At 38.7% G+C, this 23,763-nt stretch overlaps 1 protein-coding gene across 1 annotated transcript; it reads right to left on the bottom strand.

The window, feature by feature from the left end:
• Window positions 1-720: 720 nt before the first annotated feature.
• On the bottom strand, window positions 721-13,870 carry ivns1abpa (influenza virus NS1A binding protein a). Its single transcript, XM_048207113.1, has 15 exons — window positions 13,689-13,870; window positions 8,383-8,648; window positions 8,020-8,144; window positions 7,440-7,609; window positions 7,259-7,334; window positions 7,005-7,178; window positions 6,790-6,915; window positions 4,766-4,873; window positions 3,466-3,592; window positions 3,150-3,377; window positions 2,955-3,076; window positions 2,750-2,876; window positions 2,386-2,517; window positions 2,052-2,225; window positions 721-1,964 (listed from the first exon to the last, which is right to left on the bottom strand). The coding sequence occupies exons 3-15, from the start codon at window positions 8,128-8,130 to the stop codon at window positions 1,708-1,710; spliced, it is 1,932 nt and encodes a 643-aa protein (XP_048063070.1). The 5' UTR covers window positions 8,131-8,144; window positions 8,383-8,648; window positions 13,689-13,870; the 3' UTR covers window positions 721-1,707.
• Window positions 13,871-23,763: the final 9,893 nt, after the last annotated feature.

Raw genomic sequence — 23,763 nt, 5'->3', positions numbered from 1 at the left:
AAAGGGTAGTGAAATAAAAAACCCTGCAAGGTCTAGACTCGCTTTTACAAGATAAAATTTGTTTAACTTTAGCGCCGCATTTTTAGAAAGACATGAGGGCAACGTCAAAAATGTCCAACTACTGCATGCTTACATAGAAAAATATTGGAAAACAGTGCAGTGCAATGCAAAAAGTCTCATATAGTGTCAAATTCTTTTGGTAAATATTTAATACATCTTATGTCAATTATTGAGATACTTCCTCCTTATCTCGGTAGAAGTCACGGGTAAGTACCAGAAGGTTATTGTAGTGACTTCATGACCATGACCTGAGTATTAAGTGCCAGAAAAGACCTATAATCCCTCCTCTAGACCTTGTGATTTTGGCCTACTTCCTGCCAGCACAACTAATGTGATTTGTCTAGGATTAAGACAGGTTAGCATTTGTGAATGAAGGGAGTGTGGAAGCAAGATTGTTTGATAAGAATCCAAGAATCAATCTGAGAAATAAATGGGCTGATAATTTATCCAATTTTCTTCTGCCTCATTTCCCTTGATCTGATCCTAAACCCACTTAATAAAGACTAGTGTAATCCTACCAGAATAATGTGACACAATGAAGTCAAACCAGAATTCCGTTCTTGAGGTAAAATGTGCAAAACATCTCAATGCACGATACAATTAAATGAGCACTACTTGATACAATGCCAGCATTGTTTCTAGAGACACAAACAGAAATAATTTCACAGGCTGAAATGGTTTATTAGTAAGGAAATATCAGCTCTTAACAAATGTAGTACAGAATTTTCTCAGCCAAATAAGTGAGGGAAAAAAAACAAAACCATAGAACCAAAAAACTCTTTTGTTGCTTCCAATTACTAAACACAGAAAATATTAAAAAGAGAATATATCAAGAAGGAAATGAGCATCGTCTCGTTTGAATCAGTCAAAAGAAATAGTAACAAAGGATCTAATGAGCTGGAGCATTGAAGCGTGGTTGACTATGTGACATGTGAGTGTAACTAAACTGGCACTGGTTAAAGTTCATAACCTCATGGGTGTTTTGTGCCTGCTAGCTCATCCATCTTATCTATTGGTTACGTTGCAGTGTATCAAAAATATAAAAAAGGCCATCTTTAAAGATTGGTTCAGTAATCCTACGTCATGGCTAATGATACAAAAAGGAAAGCCATGTGTTTGAATGTTTTGTAAAATAAGGCTTTGTATAAGCATGGAGCTTCAAATGAAGTGAGCAAAAGAAAAAAAAAAAAAAAAAGCAAACAAATTCAACCTGAATCACTTCCTTAATGGGTTCAACCAATCAATCCTGTCTTCAACTCGCCAAAAATAAAGAAATTCAGAACTACTCAACTCAAAAAGGTACACTCAGTGTGCAATAAATGTTGGCATTCTTCTTAAAATGGAAAAAGAGAAACAACAATATATACAACAACGAAAAAAAAAATAAAGTATGCAATATGCAAAGGCTTAATGTTGCTTTCAGCAACCCCCAACGGACCACCCCCACCCAAACACTGTAAGAAAAATCAGCCTCATGGGTGACTCCTGTGAAGAAGAACCCAACGAGACCACCCTCACGCCTCAAAAACCCACCCGCCCACCCTCCCGCATACATACAGGACATCACAAAGCACGATTACGTCACTAAGCCTGTTAGTTTGAGTGAGATAACCCCCCGCCCCCATTTGGTTTCCCGGCCCCTGGCTCTTAGGAATTGGTGAAGGCATCGGCACAGGGGCTCCACTCGTCTGTTTTAGGGTTGTAGGCTTCAACCGAGTTGAGGAAGTCGTTTCCATCGAAGCCGCCAACAGCGTAGATGACATCATCGAGCACGGCCGCACCAGCATTGCTGCGTGGCGAGTACATGCTACCCAGCATCCTCCATTCGTTGCGGGCGGGGTCATACATTTCAACACAACGCAGGGCATGAGAGCCATCGAAGCCGCCCACCACGAAGAGCTTACCTGAGAGAGGCAAAAAAAAAAAAAAAAAAAGTCAGTCACCATCTACAAGCTTTATGGTCATATACTGGCAATTTGTCCTTTGCGTACCTTCATGGACAGCCACTCCAGCTCCTCTGCGGGCTATGTTCATTGGGGCAATGAGGGTCCAAGTGTTGTTTTCTGGGTTGTAGCGTTCCACGCTGTTCAGACAGTTCCATGATTCTGCTCCTCCGATCACGTACATGAAGCCATCCAACTCACACACGGCAGCCTGGTGCCTCCCTGTAGATGCACGAAAATAACACTGAGAACCTTTTCTGCAGATCCATCTGGCTTTTTATCAGTGTAATCCCTGCTCTATTGTTAAGTTGTGATCTCTTAAGTGCCCAAAACCCCTGTGGAAGCAATTATAAAGATATTTTTTGACGTCAACATGACTTACTGATGTTTAAAGGGGCACAGCTGGTCCAGGCCTTGCTCACGGGGTCAAAAACGTCACAGTTCTTAAGACCTTTCTGTCCGCAAGGATCTGATCCCCCAACAACGTACAGCTTGTTGTTCAGAGAGCAGACACCTGAAGAAAGTAAACCATAATTGATTAATCTAAACCTACTGTGTTGAATGTACAAATTCAAAATATCCCGAAGGGTTGCACAGATTCTGGCTAATACTAGTAGATAATTGCTTTCATGTTATGGTCCATTAACCAATATATGGTCAATATTAAAACGCTATAGTATTTTATCTAAATAAATGAAAAACAAACCAGTAAAAAGTCATTTTAAATGCTACAAGTGAAGTTTTACCTGCATTGCAGCGATTGGTCCTGAGCTCTGGCACTTGAGTCCACTCGTCAGCAATGGGGTTGTACGTCTCCCCACAACTCAGTTCATCAGAATGGCCGTTGGACCCACCCATCACGTAAAGCTGACCCTGATTGGATAAAAACAAGTTATTTCACAGCACTTTCAAAGGCTGTACTTTTTAATACACATTTGACCATGTACACACCATGAGCACGGCCATCTGAAATCGAGCACGTGGAGTCCTCATTGGAGCAATGAAAGTCCAGCTGTCGGTCTTCATGTCGTAACATTCCACAGTCCTCAAACACTCCTCCCGATTGTAGCCTCCTGAATAACAGATCAGAGTTGCTTAATGAATGCAAGTGAGACATTCAGAAGTTTCTTTGTGCCGCTTACTAACCTGCGGCGATGAGTCGGCTGCTCAAAGCAGCGATGCCCAGGCCTGAGCGAGCATAGCGCATGGGTGCCAGCAGCTTTTCCGGTTCCTCTTCCAGCGGCTGGCCCTCGAAACTCAGACTCTTGGTCAGGCAAGGTGTGGCCGAGGGCGAGGCCTGGGGACTGCTACGCCCATGCAGAAATATTACGCACAGCATGCCGTTCAACACAGCCAGACATAGGTATGTATTGTCTGTGGAGAGAAAGAGGAAGAAGATAAACTGAAGGGACCGCAGACAAGTCTCAATTATCTGATGAAGACAACAAAGGTGCAAACGTACTGGTGGTCTTCTCAGAAGCTATGTATTTCCACTCTTGCTTGCAGGAATGTTTGGCAGATCCGGGGGAGAGGCTGCCAGAGGAGCTGGTGCTCAGCTGTCGGTGTACGTTCTCACGTAGGGGCTTCTTCTGCAAAGGCACAGTGCAGCTACAGACTCCGAGCCCATGGTCCACACACATACAACCGCACACAGTCCCAGACCCGTCTAGGCGTAAACCCGACTCAACAACTTATCAACTGCAGACTACATCAGGTTAAAGGAATATTCCCGGTTCAATGAAACTTAAGCTCAGTCGACAGCATTTGCGGCATTATGTTGATTACCACAAAATATAATTGATGCAAGGCTCATTTTCTAGCGGAAGCTAGATATTTTACTTTATGAATTGTTAAATATGGATATTTTTCTTACGCAAAGGCATCGCTTCACTTCAGAAGGCCTTTATTAACCCCCCGAAGCTGTGTGGAGTATGTTTATAATGGATGGATGCACTTTCTTGAGCTTCATACTTGTTGGTCCCGTTCACTGCCATTAGAAAGCTCGGATGCATCAGGATATTTATTAATATAACTCCAATTGTATTCATCAGAAAGAAGAAAGTCATTTACACCTAGGATGGCTTTAGGGTGAGTAAAGCTTGGGGTAATTTTCACTTTAAAGTGAACTAATCCTGTAATTCTTCTGTTAAAATGTGTATTATTTGAGCTTTAGGGAGGTTTAAATATTCAAATTTACAGGAATTTTAGCCGTTACTTTGTTTTTCGCTTCTCTTTTTGAGGAAATTAGTGGCAACAGAGTTGGATATAACTTTACGAAGATTAGTAATTTTTTTTCACATTAAAATCATGTTAACATGCATACTCTTTACATTTTATGACTATACTAATGGAACAGTGAGAATTTTAACATTTACAAATTGGCCCTATTCACTTCCATTGGAAGCAAATCACTTTTACCCAGTTTTTCGCTTCTCTTTTTGGGAAAATTAGTGGAAATTAGTTGTGATAATCAACATCATGCCACAAATTCTTTTGATTGTGCTTGTACTGAACCTTGGAATATTCTTTTGACCTTATATCTACATTAATCTAATCCCAAAGTAAAGCCACACTATAAGCAGCACTAAAACCCAATCCACACACTCATCACGCACACACCGTGATCTCTTCAGCTCAAAACGCTCAGACTCAACAGCCCAGCACAACAAAGCAGCTGCTCTGCTAGCATTACACTTAAATTCAGCGTTCGCTACGGGCCTGCTGAGGTCCAGCCTGAGAAGAGCTCGGTGCTGGTTGTGTACCTGCACAAACTGGATGTGGTCATCCTCAGTGCCGAACACCTCAGCCTGCCCGTCAAGCAGGCTCCCATCAAGCAGCTTGTGATCAGCCGAATAATACAGCGTTTGCACCTGCAAAACACACAGGGACAACAGAACCCATGTGGCTGTCTCACTGACAACAGAGCACCCAACTACGTGGGTCAGGGAAGGAAGGAAAGTTAAGAAGGGGAGGGCCATAGTACTCGTTCGCTGCAAGATGCTGGTAAAAAAGCTTCTTTAAGAATATGAACACAGTGTTGCTGTGGATCATTTCGGGAAGATCTTCGGGACTTTTCACTGCACTGAAAACAGCAGAATGTGGATCACAATACTTTTTGCCACAAAGCATCTTGGGAACCTTCATTTGTCAACAAGTTTGGAGAAGGAAACAAACAAGCTTCATCAGTGCATGTTCAGCTGTTATCCTGCGGCCATCTTCTCAGCTGAGGGGGTTAGTCAAGTCAGACGTCATCACATAAACTCCAGTACAACACTGGTGGTTAGCTGTTTTCAACTTTTACAGCTCAAAAATTAGTCCCTCATTTAAAAAAAATGAAAAAAAATATTGGATCATCTTCAAGCTTAAAGAAGAGAATTCAAAACAAAATAAGATACAAAATTCAGTTCAAATAACTTTAAAAAAATCAGTGTTAATTAAGAATGGGCATTTCAGTCTTTTTGTCTACGGGCACTCGACAGATATAAACTGAGTATATATGTGGCAACGTACAGTTGCACAGTTTTTTTAAGTGTCTTGCACCATGAGTATCACATTTTCAAAGAGGTGTCTCAAGTTTTAAGCTGCCCTTGACTGACTGTGTGCTGACACCAACTGGTTAGGACCAGTTGGTAACAATGAAAATTAAAAAAAAAAAAAAAAAAAAAAATTGTTTTCTTTCCTTTATTTTTTTTTTAAATAATGAGGCCATTTGGGTGTAGCTATGGTAGCTTCTTGTAGTTTACTCAATTTTGATTGCTGGTACTTGTGCCCAACCCTGCTGGGAATGTGTCCAAAAGCAGATTAAAAGGAACTAAAAACTGAGAGCGACTTGAGAACATCCTCTAAGCTGCATTCAGTTTCCACTTCCTTTTTTTTTTAGGATGAAACACATAATGAGTATTCAGGTGTATACTGTGTAAATGTAAAATGCCCTAGTGGCATTAGCTATTCATATTTGTGTGTCAGTCATCTGAATATCCTGTAAGTGTGTGCATGAACAACTGTATGACATGCTTTGGTTTGCTTTGCTATAAGCAATGCATGCATATGTGAGTTAGGTGGACTTAAAATGTGAATGTCTTCAACTGTTTGATACTTGGAGATCTGAAATGTCATTTTAAATTGTTTTTAAAAGGTGTACTGTTGGTGAGTGCATTTGATTAACAGACAGGAGCCTAGCACTCGTTTCACCACAGCTCCCTCTCGTTCTTTTGTTATTTTCTTTCATTCACTGACTCATTACCCTGGAGGGCCCCAGTCTTGGCTTCTTCAGTCTTGTGAGAATCCTGCTGATGTTTGCTCTAATAAACCTAAGGAGAGATAAATCAGTGGGGAGGAAGAACTGTTAGTGCTGGTTCCCAAAGAACACACACACTCACTCACACACTCACACACCTGCTTAGAGAAGAAAGAGATGTCATTTGGACGGCAACATGCCATGTCACTCTCTGCGAGCAGACAGAGTAGCTGCAGTTACTGCACAGTACTGAGCATTCAGGAGGCTTTTAGTTTGGCTCACCTGGACTACCCACTCGCCTTTGCGGAGGGTGTAACAGCCCCGTTCTGTACCTAAACGTATATTCTTAAAGGCGCGGGGTGATTTGTGGTTGAAGGGGGAGAGGAAACAAAAAATATATATGGAAGGCAGAGAGAACAAACCCAACCGACCTCTACCGTTAAGATGGCTGGTGTGAACGGACCTGTTAAATCTGTGAATGGGATGAATTACGAGGGGGAAGAAGTGAGGGAACGGAGAGAGGAGCTCACAGTGGAGCGCAGTACTGACCTCCTCCATCAGTCGCTCCAGGGGTTCGCCATTTTCCCACAGGCTGCGTTGCACCCAGCCGATCACCTTGGAGTACAGCTTGCCGTTACTAGGCAAGGTCAAGTTATCCTCCAGCATCACCTCCAACTGTGAAGCGGACCAAAAGGCAGCGCGCGTTTAGCATAAGCGTGCAATCAAGAATAGTACATGACCCGAAGGATTAAAGGTCAGCTCACTTTAAGGCGTGGCAGCTTGAGGAAATCCTCTTGCTCAGACACGTCCAGAAGATGCTCCTGGATATAGCTGTCGATCTTGCCCAGCAGACGCCCGTCTCCCATACAGCTGGCAAAATTGCGATAGGAGATGGCACTCTGGGAATCCATCTTGGAGAGAAGGTAGTCACCACAGATCTGGGAGCAGGTACGAAAGAGTCAGTTAGGGCTTCATCTTCATCCTCACAAATACACAAACACATGCTTAATATACCTACCTGTTTTACTCTGTCCATTTTGAGCCGTTTGGCTGCAGAGTAAACCTCCTTAACCAGCTCTTTATCTGCCTTCAACCTGCAGAAAGCAACATTAAATATCAGAAATCGATGATCGCCAAAAATGGCAAGCCATTAATATTGGCATCTATGATTGATTGATTGCATGTTGTGCGTCTCTTACTGGGCAGTGTAAGCATAGTTGAGAAGGATCTCCACAGCCTCAGGGTCCAGATCCTCAAACTTCACATGAGAGATTCCGTGAGGTTCCAGGTCGCTGTTAAAGATCTCAAACAGGTACGGACTGCAACAAGCCAGCACTGCCCGGTGAGCCATCAATTCATGGCCGCACACCTGCAAAGGTAAATTACCAAAGGTTAAGTCTATGATGGTATTGTTACAAAGAAATAGGTACCGCTTGTTTTAATTTACTAGCAGGAAGTAAATTGCATAACGTAAATTCAAATGTCATCGCCATGATGCTAGCATTAGCAATAGTAATGGCTTGGCAGCATCATTAAATACAAAAACAAAAGGAAATTAACCTTGATAATTAACTATAAATCTCTTGTTAAAGCTTCCATTCAGTCTTTGAATATTCTGAGCACAGAGGGTTTGGCTTTGTCGGTTAATGAAAGTCACACAGCTAAAGGCCATTCAAAGATCCAAGACCTGCGTATAATGAAACGCACTCTTCCCTGAGTCATGTTTCAGCCTTCTCGCAATGACACTTAGAATAATAAGGTTAAAAAAGGGTGTGTTACCTGAAGTCTCACATCACAGAATTGTCCGTTCTTTCTAAGGGCGTTCATCTTGGCCACGGTGGAATCCAGGAAACTTTCGTCCTCGAAGATCAAATATCCGTTGGGAATCATTTTGGAATATAAGCCTTTGTGAAACAATAATATACTTGAGTCAATTTTATGATTTTACTTCAAAATATCTATCCCACACAGTGTATCTTACATAAACATCACCCACGCACAAAAAAAAAAAAAAAAAAAAAAAAAAATACAATGTATCACTCATTTTAGCTGCTGGCTAAAAAGCCACCGTCTATAATCACTATAAATCCATCCTATTTTGCACACATAACACTAAGCCTCATGTATAAGTCATGCGCTTACCTAATACCGAATGAGGTTTGTCTGGGAGAGATAGATTACTTGGGAAAGCCGTAAAAAGGCACGAATGAAGTAGAACCAGGAATGGAAGTGCCTAAGTCTTCCTTCACTTTGAAGTGGATGGAAAAGGCAATGCCAGGCAACCAGAGGGCACGGCAGGGGGTCAGAGGTGACTCAAACTCTCAGGCTTAGAGTGACTGCAATCAAGTCCTCGGGTGTCCCGTTGGCTATAGACTCAAACCTTTTCTATGTTGATCGTGCATTATAACCTGTAGGACAAATAACAAAAAAAAACAAACAAGGGTTTGTAATGAAGCCACATAGAGGAACACTGATCACATCAAAGGCAATTTCTAGAACGTCAATGGCAACAACATCTAATACCGATGTGGAATAAACCAACGGAATTGAAAGGTTCACGCGACGCTCAAGGGCAGAGGCGCTGCCGATCATAGAACGACCCAGCTTTGCGCTGCTGATCGCTTTCATGGTGTTAAACACGTGCCTTATTCGGGATCAGCCTTCACTTCTGCTGCACAGACAGTACAAATTAATCCGGATAGAATCAGTTTCATACAGACTTTATTCAAGAAGCTGCCTAAATCTCAGGACATGCTTTTCCAAGGCACTCATCAAGCCTCCCTTGGTCAGAACGTTTCTACAACACCCAACACTAATTCTCTCCATGTCCTTCCCCGTTAACCACATGGCTCTACCACACCCACATGCTTCCGGAAATTTCCAGAGGTCTTTCAAAGCCGTTTCAGACAGCAGATGGCCCAAGTTTAAGGGCGGAGGATGGTCACATAACCAAGAATTCACTCGGTCAGGAATTTTGATGGATTTATCACATTCCCACAATGATGTGGCTTTAGCTGTGTGGGGATGGAAAAATGCTAAGCAAAAAACAAATGAGCTCCAGTTTGTGGAATCCTTGTGTTTTGCATGAAAACCTGCTGGTATTTTTCCACTCACGTCCTTTTCATCCACTTCAGCCTCAGTGGGCGCAAATGCTCTGAGCAGGCAGTGGAGGTCTTTAGATAATCTGCTCATCCTCTCTTTCTCTATCCTCCACAGGGGCTGATTATTGAAAACAGCAATCGGAAAACGCTAGGCCTTAATTTACCTCATCATAGAGATGCTTCCTCTTGAAGATAAGTGGCATTGGAGAAACACTTTCAAGTAGAAGGATAAGTAAAAAGATGGAAGCATTAAATTATGATTTATTAGAAGGCCCAAAGCCATTCTTGTTTCAACTGTCTGATCTTCAACACTGAAGTTTATTCCACTAAATCTCACATCTGGAAGTTAATCCAAACTATTTATTGCTTCAAAACAACAAAAAAAAAAAAATCAAGAGATCTTAATAAAATCATTGAAGGGTCAACATAAGATTGTTCACTCACAATAAAGTGCAAGTATTTTTAAAATGCATTTTAATATATTTATATATACACTTAGTTATTCTTTTATAGTTGTTGGGAGTACACCTCATTTTACAACCTGAATTAACCTTGACCTGTCAGTAAAAGGTCAAATGCCCTGATATTTTAATATATGTATTGATCTTCTTGACACAAATTTATGAGGGTCTGCCAACTGCTACTGTAACATTTAAAATATTTTAGGGCAAAAAAAGTAATGTCATTGACCCTTAAAATGTGAAACTTTCCACTCATTGATAATTCTGAACTGCCCAGTTTCAAGCTAGTGACCTTAATCTGAGAGCCATTGGTCCACTTGGAGTGGAATCAGGAATTGATACTTTAAACCAGGGCACTTACGGGTCATACAACAGATAAAGCCAACGGTGACTTCGCAGCTTCAGATTGACTCACAAATCTGTTCATTGTGTGCCGACAACCACAGCATCCCTACACAATTACTGACAGAGCAGAGGGTGAAAAGACAAAAAGACGGACAGATATCGAAATGCGTGGTGGCAGAAAAACACTTTGAAAGACCATTTTGTGCATATAATCTTTTTTGTCCCCTCTGGCATGCAGAGAACAGCACGCTCAGTCAGTAAGCGTGGGACAGACAGCGAGGCGAGAGAGAAAGAGAAGAATGGGTTGAAACACACAGCAACAGTTGTTCTATTGACTCTGCAGAAGTACTCAACAGATAACCCAGATTGAGCAACAACTTAATGCATCGCAAAAAAAATAAAACTGAGGCTAACGAGGACATTGTGTTCCTTTTATGCAATTGTAGATAGTTCAACCCACTCTTAGTGTAGCCATGACCACAAGCAGCATATTATATACAATTATATTGGTCTCCGTCATGAGACTCCTTTCTTGCAACTTGCAAGTCACGCTTTCTCTCTGGGAACTTCGCCAGCTCTGAGAAAAAGGTGAACTACATTAGTCAGCGTCAGAAACACACAGGCTTGCTAACATTTAGATTTATTCATTTGCCAGATTTTCTATGTAAAGTGATTCACAGCAAATTTTACCAGGAATCAAGACCTTGGCATTGTTAAAGCTATACAAATAATAATGATGATGATGATTTTAAAGAATGGCTCTGGATGTCTAGAGTACCTAATGAGCTCCAACATGCATCTTTTACTGAGCCGACAAATCCCCAGATGTACCTTTGAGCTCATGAATGGTTGCACAACAGTGATAAACGTATGTAGAATCTGCATAAAATGTGTAGTAAGGGCATTGAGTGTGCAACTAAAGAAATAACATTATGGTCAAATGGTTGTGCAAGATCATAAGAGGCTGTGGAAGAAGCATGGTGAAAATTTAGATCATAAAATCATATTCAGATGTGCACTAAAGCCTGAGCTGCATTTCCAGGGGTTACATAACACCTGCCAAAATCTGTGATTTACTCCCTCTCAGCCTAAACTAAAACACACTGCTACTCTTTCCATAAACTCAAAGGCAGCAGAAGAGCTTATGAATTTTAAACTCCTAATTACAAAGATGGAAAGGACTGTTTCATCATAATAATTACAGTTCAGTACTTTTGTAAAAAAAAAAAAAAAAAAAAAAAAATTAATTTAGAGTTTTTTTTTTTTTTTAATTACTTTGTGAATGAATAGATTACATTCTGAGGGCAAAGGGCAGCAAAGCTGCTGGTTTTATCTTAGCTTCTTTATTTATATCTGCCCCTCTCTAATGAAATGCTAACCTTTATGGAAAAAGGTTAATGGGAGAACACAATTTAAGGGGTGAGCTAACAGAGCCACCGGCTGATCTCACACGAGAACAGGCTGAAAAATTGAATAATCCTTCACCACGTATGGAAAGAATGTTTGAAAGGGAGAGAGACAGAACACTGATTTTATTCACAGTGGTCGTCATAGAAAATGTCTGCCGGTGATTCACACTAACCACAACATACAATTGAGGAAAGGCAGTTAAACAGATAAGTAATTCTCTAAAAAGAAATAAAAATAATCACTATATACAAAAAGTAGCCCTTTATCGCTATTCTCTAAGAATCGATGCATCAAAATGCACAAGCAAAGGTTGTAGTTTAAGGAGCACAGCATTTGCTGCATATATTTCCCTTACAAATGAAGCACTGCAGTGACAATTAGGTCATCCATAGGCAGATGTGGAGTTAAGGAACGGAAACGGCTTTATCAGAAGTGAAACTGCTGCTTCCTCTGACTTGTAAATGGGATTATTAAATATGACTGGAGATTTTTTGTGTACAACACAGTAAATGAGATGTACAGTCTGGAACTCAATGTTAGGTTGTAGAAATTATTACAGATATGTAGCGAGAACATGTATAGAGAGAAAACAAGCAAATAATAATAATACCTACAACACCCATAACCAGACTAAATGAAATTCCTCAGCATATGTCCATATATATTACTTAAACATATACTTTAAAAGGGATAGTTCACCCAGTTTTGCCTAACATCTTCTTTCATGTTCCACAGACGAAATTTAGTCAGGTTTGGAAAAACATGAGAATGAGCAAATTACAGAACTTTATAAAATAAAACATCCATAAATTAATTATTTTAACTGCTGCTTAATAAAACAGTGTGCAAATAATTTAATTTAATCTCTACAAATATACATAGTTTACATACATTTTCAAAAATCTATGAAATGTATGAGACCAAATCTCACATTTAATCAAATTTCGAAGCAAACATGCAATGACAAATTTCTGTGGTCACGCCCCATTACATTGACGAATCCTGATAGGCCAGAACGTATGATTCCGAGCGATACGATTGGCCAGATGAGGTGTCCATCAACACGCCTCGTATCCACGTTTCCCGCACAATGAAGCTTGCATCATACGGAGCCCTGAACATTTCTGAGCCCCTCGACCAAGCCTACAGTAAAATCCAAAACTAGGTCAGTAGGACCTGCTCGTTATTTTAACATCTTACTGACCAAAGATCAACGATGAGGTAAAATGTATGTTCTGCGACAAAATACGCGAACACTGCTTTCATGAACCACACCGGTCACTCACTCTTTTTTTAACCTTGACAAATCGTCCTATTGGTTTTCATTAATTTCATTCATGTGTTCGTCGGCATTTGATGTTCTTTTTTATGAAGGATAAATAATTATTTCATTTTAAAAATGGAAAAAATATTAAAATTGTGAGCGGACAACATAATCAAGGTTATCATACACATGACAATAGCACAATCAAATTTTACAGCTAAATGTGAAAGTGTATGAAGCCTCTTTTCAAATTAGAACAAAAATGACACGAATATAGTGGGTGTAAATGAAATACTTGTCCAATGTATAATACATTGGATGTGCAATATTTCAGAACCTGCAATACTACATCAATGGGTGACGTTACACTTGCTGTACGTTAACTGTAAAACCGCCAGTTTATTTTGTAGGCCAATATTATTTACTTCATTATTTCGTTCATTTAATCGTTACTAATAATAGTATAATACATAATAGTTAATAATAAGCAGTCATTTATTTTAATAATCAGTGCTTCGTTATAGGCTTTATTTTCACAACTATTAAAACAATGTATAAATAATAAATAATAATAAATAAATAAAAAAAAAATCACGGTTTTCTGCGCCCTGCAAACATTGAACTCACGCGAGCGATTCTTTCTGATGAGAGCAACGCATGCAGTTGCCGACTGCACAGCAGATTACAACGCACCATATGGCAATCGCGTGAGTACATACAAGTGTCTATACGTGTAGCACAAAATAACAACGTGGAAGCAAATCATTTTCAGTTGTAGATCTTAAAAACTAAACACGTAGTATGAAAGAATCTTAGGAGGACATGAGGCATGAAGCTTCACACATTACTGATAAGATTGATTCTTACCCGATCTGTTTGATGGTAGACGATGGTAGACATATTTAAGGTCAATTAAAAGCTGTTGGTTGTGGAGATTGCAAATGCAATAGATATGGCACGTTTCTGCGTCCGTACAACCCTGTCTTTCCGGGTCTAGAGACTGTTAGATCTGTGAACGAGCTTTGACAGCGACGCTGGAGCACGCGCTTAACAAAAGCCACGGAGCTGTATCACGCGTGACGTAACGCTAGAGCTCCGCCTGCGGAAAAGTACCGACATGCAGTGAGGTGAGGTCGGGAAAAACCGGCTAGTAAAACTAGTCTGGGTCGGTATAACGTTTTTTAAACTTTGGTAGAAATTGCTAGCGTTCACTGCATACATCTCATTTGCATTTTGTGCTCAGTCAGTCAATTCTCACGCCTCTCTCTCCTGCACAGGTAAGACTCTCTGCCTTAGCCAGCATTGTAAATCTTAATTGGATTAATGGATCAGCGGCACGACTATAGACACATGAGCCCAAGGCAGTGCTAAGCTGCCCATTCTGTAACTGCCAGCCAGTGTAATGCACTGACCACACAATGCCAGTAACAGTGGCTCTAGAAACATCCTGGCCTTTGTTGGCAAATCCTCGCCAACAAGTGAACTGACAAGCGATTGTCGACATGGGGATCAGGTTTTTTAAAAACAAAGTTGTAGGCATAACTGAAGGACAGGATTTAACTGGAGATCCTGTTTACATGTAAAGCCAATGTGGCCCTTTCAGGGGGCCAGATCAGTGTCCATCCAGGGGGCCAGAGACTGGACTTGTTCTCTTTGTTGAGATGTAATTATTGTCATTTGTGGCCATTTAAAATGACCCATTCCTAAGCAACATGACTGCTCAGTTGTCCAGAGTAATGCTGTTTTGCATCACACAATGCAGGATCTTAAAATATATTGTTTATATTTATTATATTTTTTCAGATGCACACTGTAAAAGAAGTAACTGAATAGTTTTATATTGTTATATATTTTATATTTGCAATATATATCAAAAAGTTCAGTTCATAAAGGCTACCTCTATATATTATATATGTGAATTTGGAATAATAAATCTAATCGCAAATCTAGTGTTACATAATATATCTCTTATAGTTCATGAGAGCATATATGAAGCATATGTAGCCCCCTCCAGAACTATATGAGACTGACGAGATTTGTAGTGTCAGTTTTGACCCAGCGTCATGTTCCTGTCCCCTCGAGTTTAAAACAGATACACGGCCAATCTGAATCATCATGCATAATTAGATCGTTTAATCACATTGCGTGTGTGTGTGTGTGTGTGTGCATGTGGGTACTTCTGTGGTTAGCTCGTCTGAAATCCTCAGGCTCAGTCTACTGGCACAGATGTGTTCTGACAGCAGCAGTATTAATATTTCAGGTGAGAGGCAATGTCTCACAACTGCAACTAACACGTGAGGGGTCTCGGGAATCAGGGTTGCCAGGTCTGTGCAACAAAAGTAGCTCAATGGCCAGTCAAAAGTAGCCCAAAATCAGCACAATGTGATTTTCTCCATCGGTCGGCAGAATTCTTCACTGAATTTGTACGTCTGGGTGTGATGTAGCACTGAAATCATACATACGGGGGTGGAAATCACCCCACAGAAAACATTTTTTACCTGCGGCAACAACTTAAAAGTAGCCCAATTCCGCAGAAAAACCGCTGACTTGGCAACACTGTGGAGAATGTTCCTAGCAGGACTTGAATCAGCTCAGTGGAAAAAAAAAAACACTGTTCAGCAGAAAGAATGATCTAAAAGGGAATATAAAACCTATTCATGTCATTGTCATTTAGGCATGTGACAGTATCAAATTTTCATGTTGCGATTAATTGCGGAAGCTTTTATCACGGTATACGGTATTATCACGATATTGAAATAAGTTGCAAAAAAGTGTTATCATAGTATAACAGGTTTAAGAACACTTTTTGTAATAATAAAAAACTATTTAAATACAATAATACAATACACAAAAAATATATAAAGTAAAATTTTCAAACAGATTAAAGTGCAAAAGAATTTGGCTATAAAGAACAACAGGTAACACTTTACAATAAGGTCTCATTATTTAATGCATTAACTAAGATTGAGCAATAGCTACATTTGTTAAAGTATTATTTTTTGTTAATGTTAGTTAAGAAATACAACTGATCATTGTTAGTTGTATCTCAGGTCCATTAAATAAGTTCTTTTGATTTTAGTAATGTTATTTAACAGTAACTAAGAAATTAACATTAACTAAGAATGATTAATGCTTTATAAATATTTTTCATTGGCAGTTTGGTAATGATGAATTAACATGTTAACTCATGAAGCCGTATGTCTCAAAGTTTTACTGAACAATTACAAATAATCAGAACATTTCTAATCATTCTAGCATGTTGTAGTTCAGAATAAAATATAAAAATGTTTACGTCTGAAAATAAATAGCCTATTAAGTCTTTAAGTATTAAGTATTTGGTGCTGTGATGAACAACATTGAGATTACAAAAAAATGAATGGCTGTTTGAAGTATTTTAAAAACTTCACTTGCGCAGTTGCTTTGTTTGGGGGGTTTCCGGGGTAACCGCTGCATTCTGCTGTTCCATCAGCGCCCTCGTTCCGCCATGTGCTTCTCATGAACTTTGGGCTTGTTTACATAGGAGCGCGTGTCCCTTTGACGCAGAATACAGCGGTGTTGTGCATTTTATACGGTTGATGGGGAAAGTATTCTTAAATGCATTATAAAAATTTTAATAATTGGTAATAAGTTATTATTTACAGTATTTTGAAGTGCCCACGACAGCAATATTGTGCATATTCATTATTGTGATATATCGCATTACCGAATATCGGCACGTCTATTGTCATTATAGCATGTTAAATGTTTGAGTGTGATTTTTTTTTTTTTTTTTTTTTTTATAAAACAATGTACATAATAGTGGTTTTATGAACCATTAATTGTTTTTCGTGAATGAAACCCATGCAATTTCAGTATATATATATATATATATATATATATATATATATATATATATATAATATTTTAAACTAGAAAGCTAGGTCACCGAGTGTACAGTATGAAGACATATAATACATAATTAATGCATGCTTACATACTCACTGTATACTGCACTTTACTGGCTTACCTGTTTTTCTATAGTGGAAGGTAATGATATCAGAAACTTTCTTTTGAGTAAATCGGGTGAGTTAAAGAGGATCCTGGGGAATTAAATGATGTCTTTATTGAGTCATTTCTGTTGAATAAACCTTCAGGTTTTCCTCACAGGTTCATGGCTTACATTATTGTTGTTTTAACAAAAATAATGTAAAGTCCTTTTCTTTTTTTTCCCCTCCAAATTAACACAAGATAAAAACACTTTGGATGGTGTCCTAAATGGAACATAACTTTCCAGGGTGCATTCATTAAAGACATCATCCATGTCTGTAATATCCCTATGGATATAAAAGCAGTTCATAACATGTTTTTAACAATCTACCTTAAGCACATCATCATAATACTCTGTAGTAACTAGTATTCTGTGTTTATCATTACTCATATACTAACTGAATGAGCTATTCCTATCTGTTAATTTAAGACACCACCTTTTTGACGCTAGTACCACAAATAAAACAGCAATGAATTAAGAACTGTCCCTGATGTTTTACACCTTAAAATGGCTCATTAGACTTCTGAGTTGCATTCTGCCTGCTAGCATTTAACACTGCAGCCTGGACATTAATTCGGCAGCAGTCGTTATCTGACACAGATATTGTTTATATTGAGCAGTTAAATGTAGCGCATCTAATTTCATTATTCTGCAGGGATGGTCATTATTCACTTGGGATTTTAGTGAAGATATCACACAATAATCATAACAAAATGTACAGTGTCAGTTTTGACTTAATGAAGAAAATAAACCGCTCACAATGAAATCAGATCTTAACATCATTATTTGCAAATGAGCAACTTCTCTTTTTTTATAGTCTATATAAAAATATAGCATTTATTTTTTTACTATTTCAAGTTCATATAGGATAAACAGCATATTTACTGTCTAGCCTTAAAGGTGTCATGATGCTATTTTAAAAGTTCATTATTTTGAATATTGGGTGTAATAGAATAGGTTAGCATGCTTTAATGTTCAAAAAACACATTGTTGTTCATTGTAGCTCCTCTATTTCCAGTCTATCTAAAATGCGCCAATTTCTACAATGCCCCTCCTTCCGAAAAGCTCAGAGTGCTCTGATTGCACTGATTGACAGTGCATTGTGATTGGCATGTGTCAGTAATGTAAAGCCCCTTGCCATAATCACGATCTTCAGTTTCCAAGGCTTCTAAAGCATTTGTAAACACAGTTAATAATAATGTTGTCAGTTTTACCGTATATCCGTTCAGGCCAGAGTCTGATTCTGAAAATGCAGATGATCAAGCCAATCGATCGGAACCAACTTTGCAAGCACGACTTAAGCAAAACGTTTCATAGTGGTAAGTAGTCTTTGTATATAGCCTGCATTGTACTCTCTCAGGTTCAGGATGCTGTCCTCTGTAAAATGCGCTCTGCACAAAGACTGCTGGTGCCAAAAGGGTGGAGGGACAAGGCGTAGCTGGAGGAATGGAAGTCTGTGGCACAATTAGGGTGATGACTGACCAAGGCAGAGCTTTGAGGGATGATGGGCCATGGTGGAGCCGAGGGATCATGGTGCTGATAGGTCAACAGGATGAGGTGAAGTCGACACACCTTGGCGGAGCTGGTGAACTGGGAGCCTAAGACGGATCTGATATTTTAGATGAAGTAGGAGTGAAGGGATTCAGCGGATACAGCAGAATAACTGTATGGCATAAGCAGAGGAGGTGGGAGCCTGGGTGAGAGCATCATCAACAACACAGACTTAGTGATGGGTGATGAAACAGAATTGGTGCTGGGCAGCAGCATCAGCGATGAAAGAGACTTGGAACTGTATGATGAAGGGGACTTGGAACTGGACGACGAAGAAGCACCCAGTCCACAAACTCTTGAAATCTCCCCTGAGGGCCAGGCGCGCTTTCATTCCTGCCTGGAAAAACACACACAGGCTGGCATCTGTGTAGTGGACGAGGTGGAGAAAGTCTAAGACGTCCTGTGTGTGTTCCATGAGGGACCAATCCCCCTGTGAGAGGAGGAGAATTTGTACTGCCACTATCCATTTTCTTTGGTTCTGTCTTTCTGTCATGGTTTAGCTGACACACAGAGATGAGGTGAGCAGGATCTATTTGCAGCAGTCACTTTTAATTTACAAACTCAATTAACAAAGGTTCTTAGGATTTCAAAAAACACAAATGGATGAGACAAAGACGGAACAAATACTAACAGAAAACAGGCTCAATATATACTAACACAAATCAATGAATGAAACAAGAGACAGGTGCAGTGCAATTAATAAAACAATGAATAACCATGGTTACAAAAGCTAACAAAGGAAACTTGTAGTCACTGTTAACTCTTTAAATATAAATTATATTGCATTAGATACAAATATCAAGCATCTGCAAAAAAATTACTCTAGATATTTTCTCATAATTACATCACTTTTTTTATGCAGAGTCCGATAAGATCAGCATGCACCTCCATGCTTTAATATGTTATATTTGCTGCGTTTGTTGAATGCAGAAATTTATAAAGTCTTTGTGTGTTTCCACCCGACAAAAAGAAAAGGACCTTTGCAGAGGTGATCTGCAGTAGTACTGAATACATGCTCTTTTCAGGCTGAGCTGATTTGATTGCACTATGGAGGATTCAATCTGCAGCTACTGCTGCTCCCTCAAGACAATACCTTCCCCTTCAGGAATACTGCAGTGAAACATTGTGTGTGTGTCTGCTGAATTTAGTCTCTCTGCTTTCTCTCTGTCTCACTACTACAGGAAGTCATTGTGCTATATTACATTTGCTTGCCCAATTGAGGTGATGCTGCAGTGCTGAAATTGTAGAAACTTGTTATGTGTAGAAATGGTTGGCTTCATAGGCAGTATAGCGCTAAAAAGACAATGTTTTAGTAAATGTCTTCATCTGGTTGGAATTTGCAGGCACTAGATGTACCTTGTTTAAAAAAATATTTTTGTCCAAATTATGACTCGATTTCTTCAGCAAAATAAGCATTGTAATCACTAAATATTTGTTGTTTCTAAAGCTTTAATTTGGGTTATTAGACATTAAGTTGTGGTCCCTTGTAAGTCTGTTTGCAATGTCTTTTTAAGTCTGAAGCAATTGACGGAATTATAATTAATGTGACATTAAAACAGTCATATATACGATTGGCTACACTACTTTGCAAATCGTCTGGGAAAATGTAGCTTGTTACATGTTACAACTACTGTAGCGGTGCTGAAATTTTAAGTTTTACTTAATATTCCTCAACCTCTATAGCCAACAGTACATAAAACACTGTCTGTTTAGTCATTCACTGACTGGGAAGCAGTTCATCTTCCTTTTGATCAGACAGATTCTGTATCTGTGTTTCTCCCTCTTTTGTGGTTATTTGTCTAGTTCATTGTGTCCACCTTCCCTCAGATGCCCTTGGTCCAGCCAGCATCCTTGTTCTACTCAACCCCTCCCTTTTCCATTGACCGTGGTAAGTAGGTCAGAAATTTGCTCACACACTTTAGATCTGTGCTGCTCGTTGTTGGCCTTGAGCCACCAGACGTATTTACTTTACCAGACCACTATAGTAGTATTAGAGAACCTTCACTCACAGAAAAACATTGAAGCAAGCAATGTCTGATTCCCAACAAGAGCTCCATATCTCCATGACGATAAGACTTTATTTTTTTGCTTTTTAGATTTAGTTCTGCTCATTAAGTCGGAGAACGCACACAGCCACCAGCCTACAAACTCTCTCGCCTGGCATCTTTATTCTTCGTGTACTTTCTCACTCTTTCTTTCCACATTCACTCACTCACTCACCCACTCCTTTTGTGGATGTTCCCTGTTGTTTTTGAACTACTTGAACTTGAAATTCATTAACGTTAACATGACAGTATCATTAAATGCCCATCATGGGATTTTTCAAAGGATTTGTTATTCATTTAACTCTTATTACATTTCTCCATTCACGTGTCCCAACATGACAGGATTTTGTTCATAATTATGTATTTTTATATTTACCATTCGTCTTAGCTAGTGTTAATGTTTTGCAATTTTTCTTGTTTTATTTATTATTGTTATTGTCTTTTGACAGAAATAATTTATACATTTCTCAATATTTTGTCAGGTTATATTCATTAATTCTGCCTAAAATGGCATCTAATTTTAGTCAACAAAACATTTAACATTTTAATTGACTAAAATTGCATAATGAAGCCAAATATTCAAACAGTTTATATATTATTGATGCAGTATTATATTATATATTAGTGAACATCGCTTCGATATTGTTGATTAAATTAAATCCTTCAATAAAACATTTTGGTCAATAATTTTGTAACAAGTTTAAAACAAGTCCCAGAAATGGCAATTTTTGAGAAAACAATAAGTGACATTTGGCTATAGTGATATGCTTCATCTTTAAAGAACAAATGCAACTCATGTTACACGATCTAAGCCCTATTGTCCCTTTTCTAAATTCTTAGAAGACTGACAAAGCCTTGGATTATTCTTTGAATATTTGTTTTTCCAAATCTCAGTGGTATGTTCAGATTTCATGTCCAACTGAATGGTGTCTAAATCAGTATTTAAGTCAACGCTTAGACCAAATTGGCACTCCTGTGTTTAAAGCAAACTGTACTAAGTCAATCAAACCAAGGCTGATTGAAGAAATTGCACACTCAGGGAAACTAGGAATCAACAGCCCATCCATTGGACACACTTGTGCTTGTGATAACACATTTACGCAATATGTTACAGCATTGGCCACGTCCTATCAAACCAGATAAATCAATGTTCAATAAGAGGAACATCCATTTCAATGGTTACCCAATATAGACCTCATTCCCTGAAAGGGTCACCTCTGACAGGGTGAGGTTAGATCATGTGGTGAGTGGTTATGTAATTCAGGATTCCATTTGCATAAACACAGGAAATGCTTTATCAAATGTGGATTGGCATTCCATTGCCTGGAGTAGGAGTACATTCATTTAGAACACTGATTCAGAGAAATACATAACATACTGTATATTTCATGAGCACATATTTTATTAAGCTAAAGTCACCACATTGTATCAGCATTCATTTTAAAACACTGGAAGAGCAATAACATACCATAAATGCAATCATATTTCTAACAAAATATAAAATAGCAAATGGAAATGGGCAATATTCAACATAGACATACATCCATTGAAAAAAGCGCCAATGTAAATGTAAATGAAAATCTGTATAATCATTTTCTGCTGTCCCATCATGTGGCAGTTAGCAGGCACTTCTCTTAAAGCAATTTCACCACCTCTTTGTCCTTCTCTCCTTTAAATGAATCCTATCCCTGAACATTCACTTGATATGAGAGTCTCTAAATTAACTTATGTCTGTGAATAGATCTAGTTTAGTGAGTTGAAAATGGAGAAGGAAATAATAGCTGTACTCTTCAATAGTCCTGAGTTTTGATGAAGAGCGAGGCTACACTCAAATGCATTCTGGTCTTTTACTGTTATTATTCAGGCCCTGTTCAATTGCACACCCTTGCCAAAGAACAAGGAAGTTGGCAATTGAAACCAACTAGGTAGTTGCTTGCTGGCAAAACAAAAACAAAAGTTGTCTTTCTTTTTTTTTCATACATAAATCACATTATTCTTAAACAAGCAGCACAATTTGAGATATAATGCATGTTCATAAATCATGATCCACTGAATTTTAATATTTACACTGTGTCCTAGCATGTCCTAAATCCTGCTCCTCATATATACATTAAACATCAAATATCTTATGACTTCTGTGGTTGTCACTTTGCACAGCAGTTTTGCAGTCATATAAATTGCTTGTTGCCTCCTGGTTAGGACATAGTGTTCTAATTCTAATTCTAAGTACAGTAATAAGTAATTCTAAGTACAGTAATAATAATAATGTTTGCCTTTATAAAACCTACAAATTACTTAAAATACACTGGAAGTGGTTTTAAAGAGTTTTTAATGGTACTTTCAATGACTAATTCTGTCATGAGATTTGTGGCCTTCATGCATGACCCAGCATTCAAGGGCATCAGCTGATCTCACAGGTAATGTAAACATTAAAAAGCAAACAGGTAATGGTTCAGTGTAACTGTAGCAGAGTTATGAATGAGACCTAAAGTCTGGAACTGCTTAAAGCCTGCAGCTCAGAGTAATCTGTGAGTCCCATCAACATGTGAGTCCATTTGACTGATCTAGCTCCGGTCTAACAGCAAATAGTGGGCACTGTGTCAATAAAGAGTTTAACTTTTAACCAGAATTCGACTAGTTGAGGGGCTGCCACGTCTCCGTGACCCCTTATATCTCCTGTCGAGTCAGGGGAAATTGTGAGTTTGATAGGTACATGTACTGATGACAAGAGGCCAGCCTTGGTTTTGCCAAACTAACTGTGATTGGATGAGTGCTGTGGAAGCGTGTTTTAGCTATGAAAAAGCTTGTTTATTTGCTTAAAAGCTTTGTGAGTATGTAAAGCTATGGCTTTGAAAAAGGACCAGAAAAATGGAGCAGTCTGGCCCTCGTATGAATGTCAGTACTTCTGTTTAGGAATGCACTGCTCATTGTAGTGGTATCGGATATCTGAACAAGATAAATTCTCATGCTCCCATGATCATATTACGTGCTTTCTGAGAACTGAATAACACGAATTACTAGAGATGAGATTTTATTGTTCTTAATTTTATTGACATGGTAGACTATGTGGGGTTCAGAAGTTTACATTTAAAATCTGCAATAAAACAACTAAACCTGGAAGTAAATAGTATTTTTTTTTTTTTTTTTTTTTTTGGATTTTGAAAAAAAAAAAGCAAGACAAAGAAACACTGTGTAAACTGAAATTAACTCAATTTTTGAATTTCTCATTAATTTTTATGTCCCCCTTCAGTGACCTAACTAGTAAAAAATTTGAAAATATTTATATCTCAGATTTTGTACTATTACTAGTAGTAATGAT

The sequence above is a fragment of the Megalobrama amblycephala genome, linkage group LG11 (genome assembly GCF_018812025.1).
Source record: "Megalobrama amblycephala isolate DHTTF-2021 linkage group LG11, ASM1881202v1, whole genome shotgun sequence".
NCBI classification, from domain to species: Eukaryota; Metazoa; Chordata; class Actinopteri; order Cypriniformes; family Xenocyprididae; genus Megalobrama; species Megalobrama amblycephala.
The sequence above is the reverse complement of the archived record's forward strand: the minus strand, read 5'-3'. Positions and strand labels throughout refer to the sequence as shown.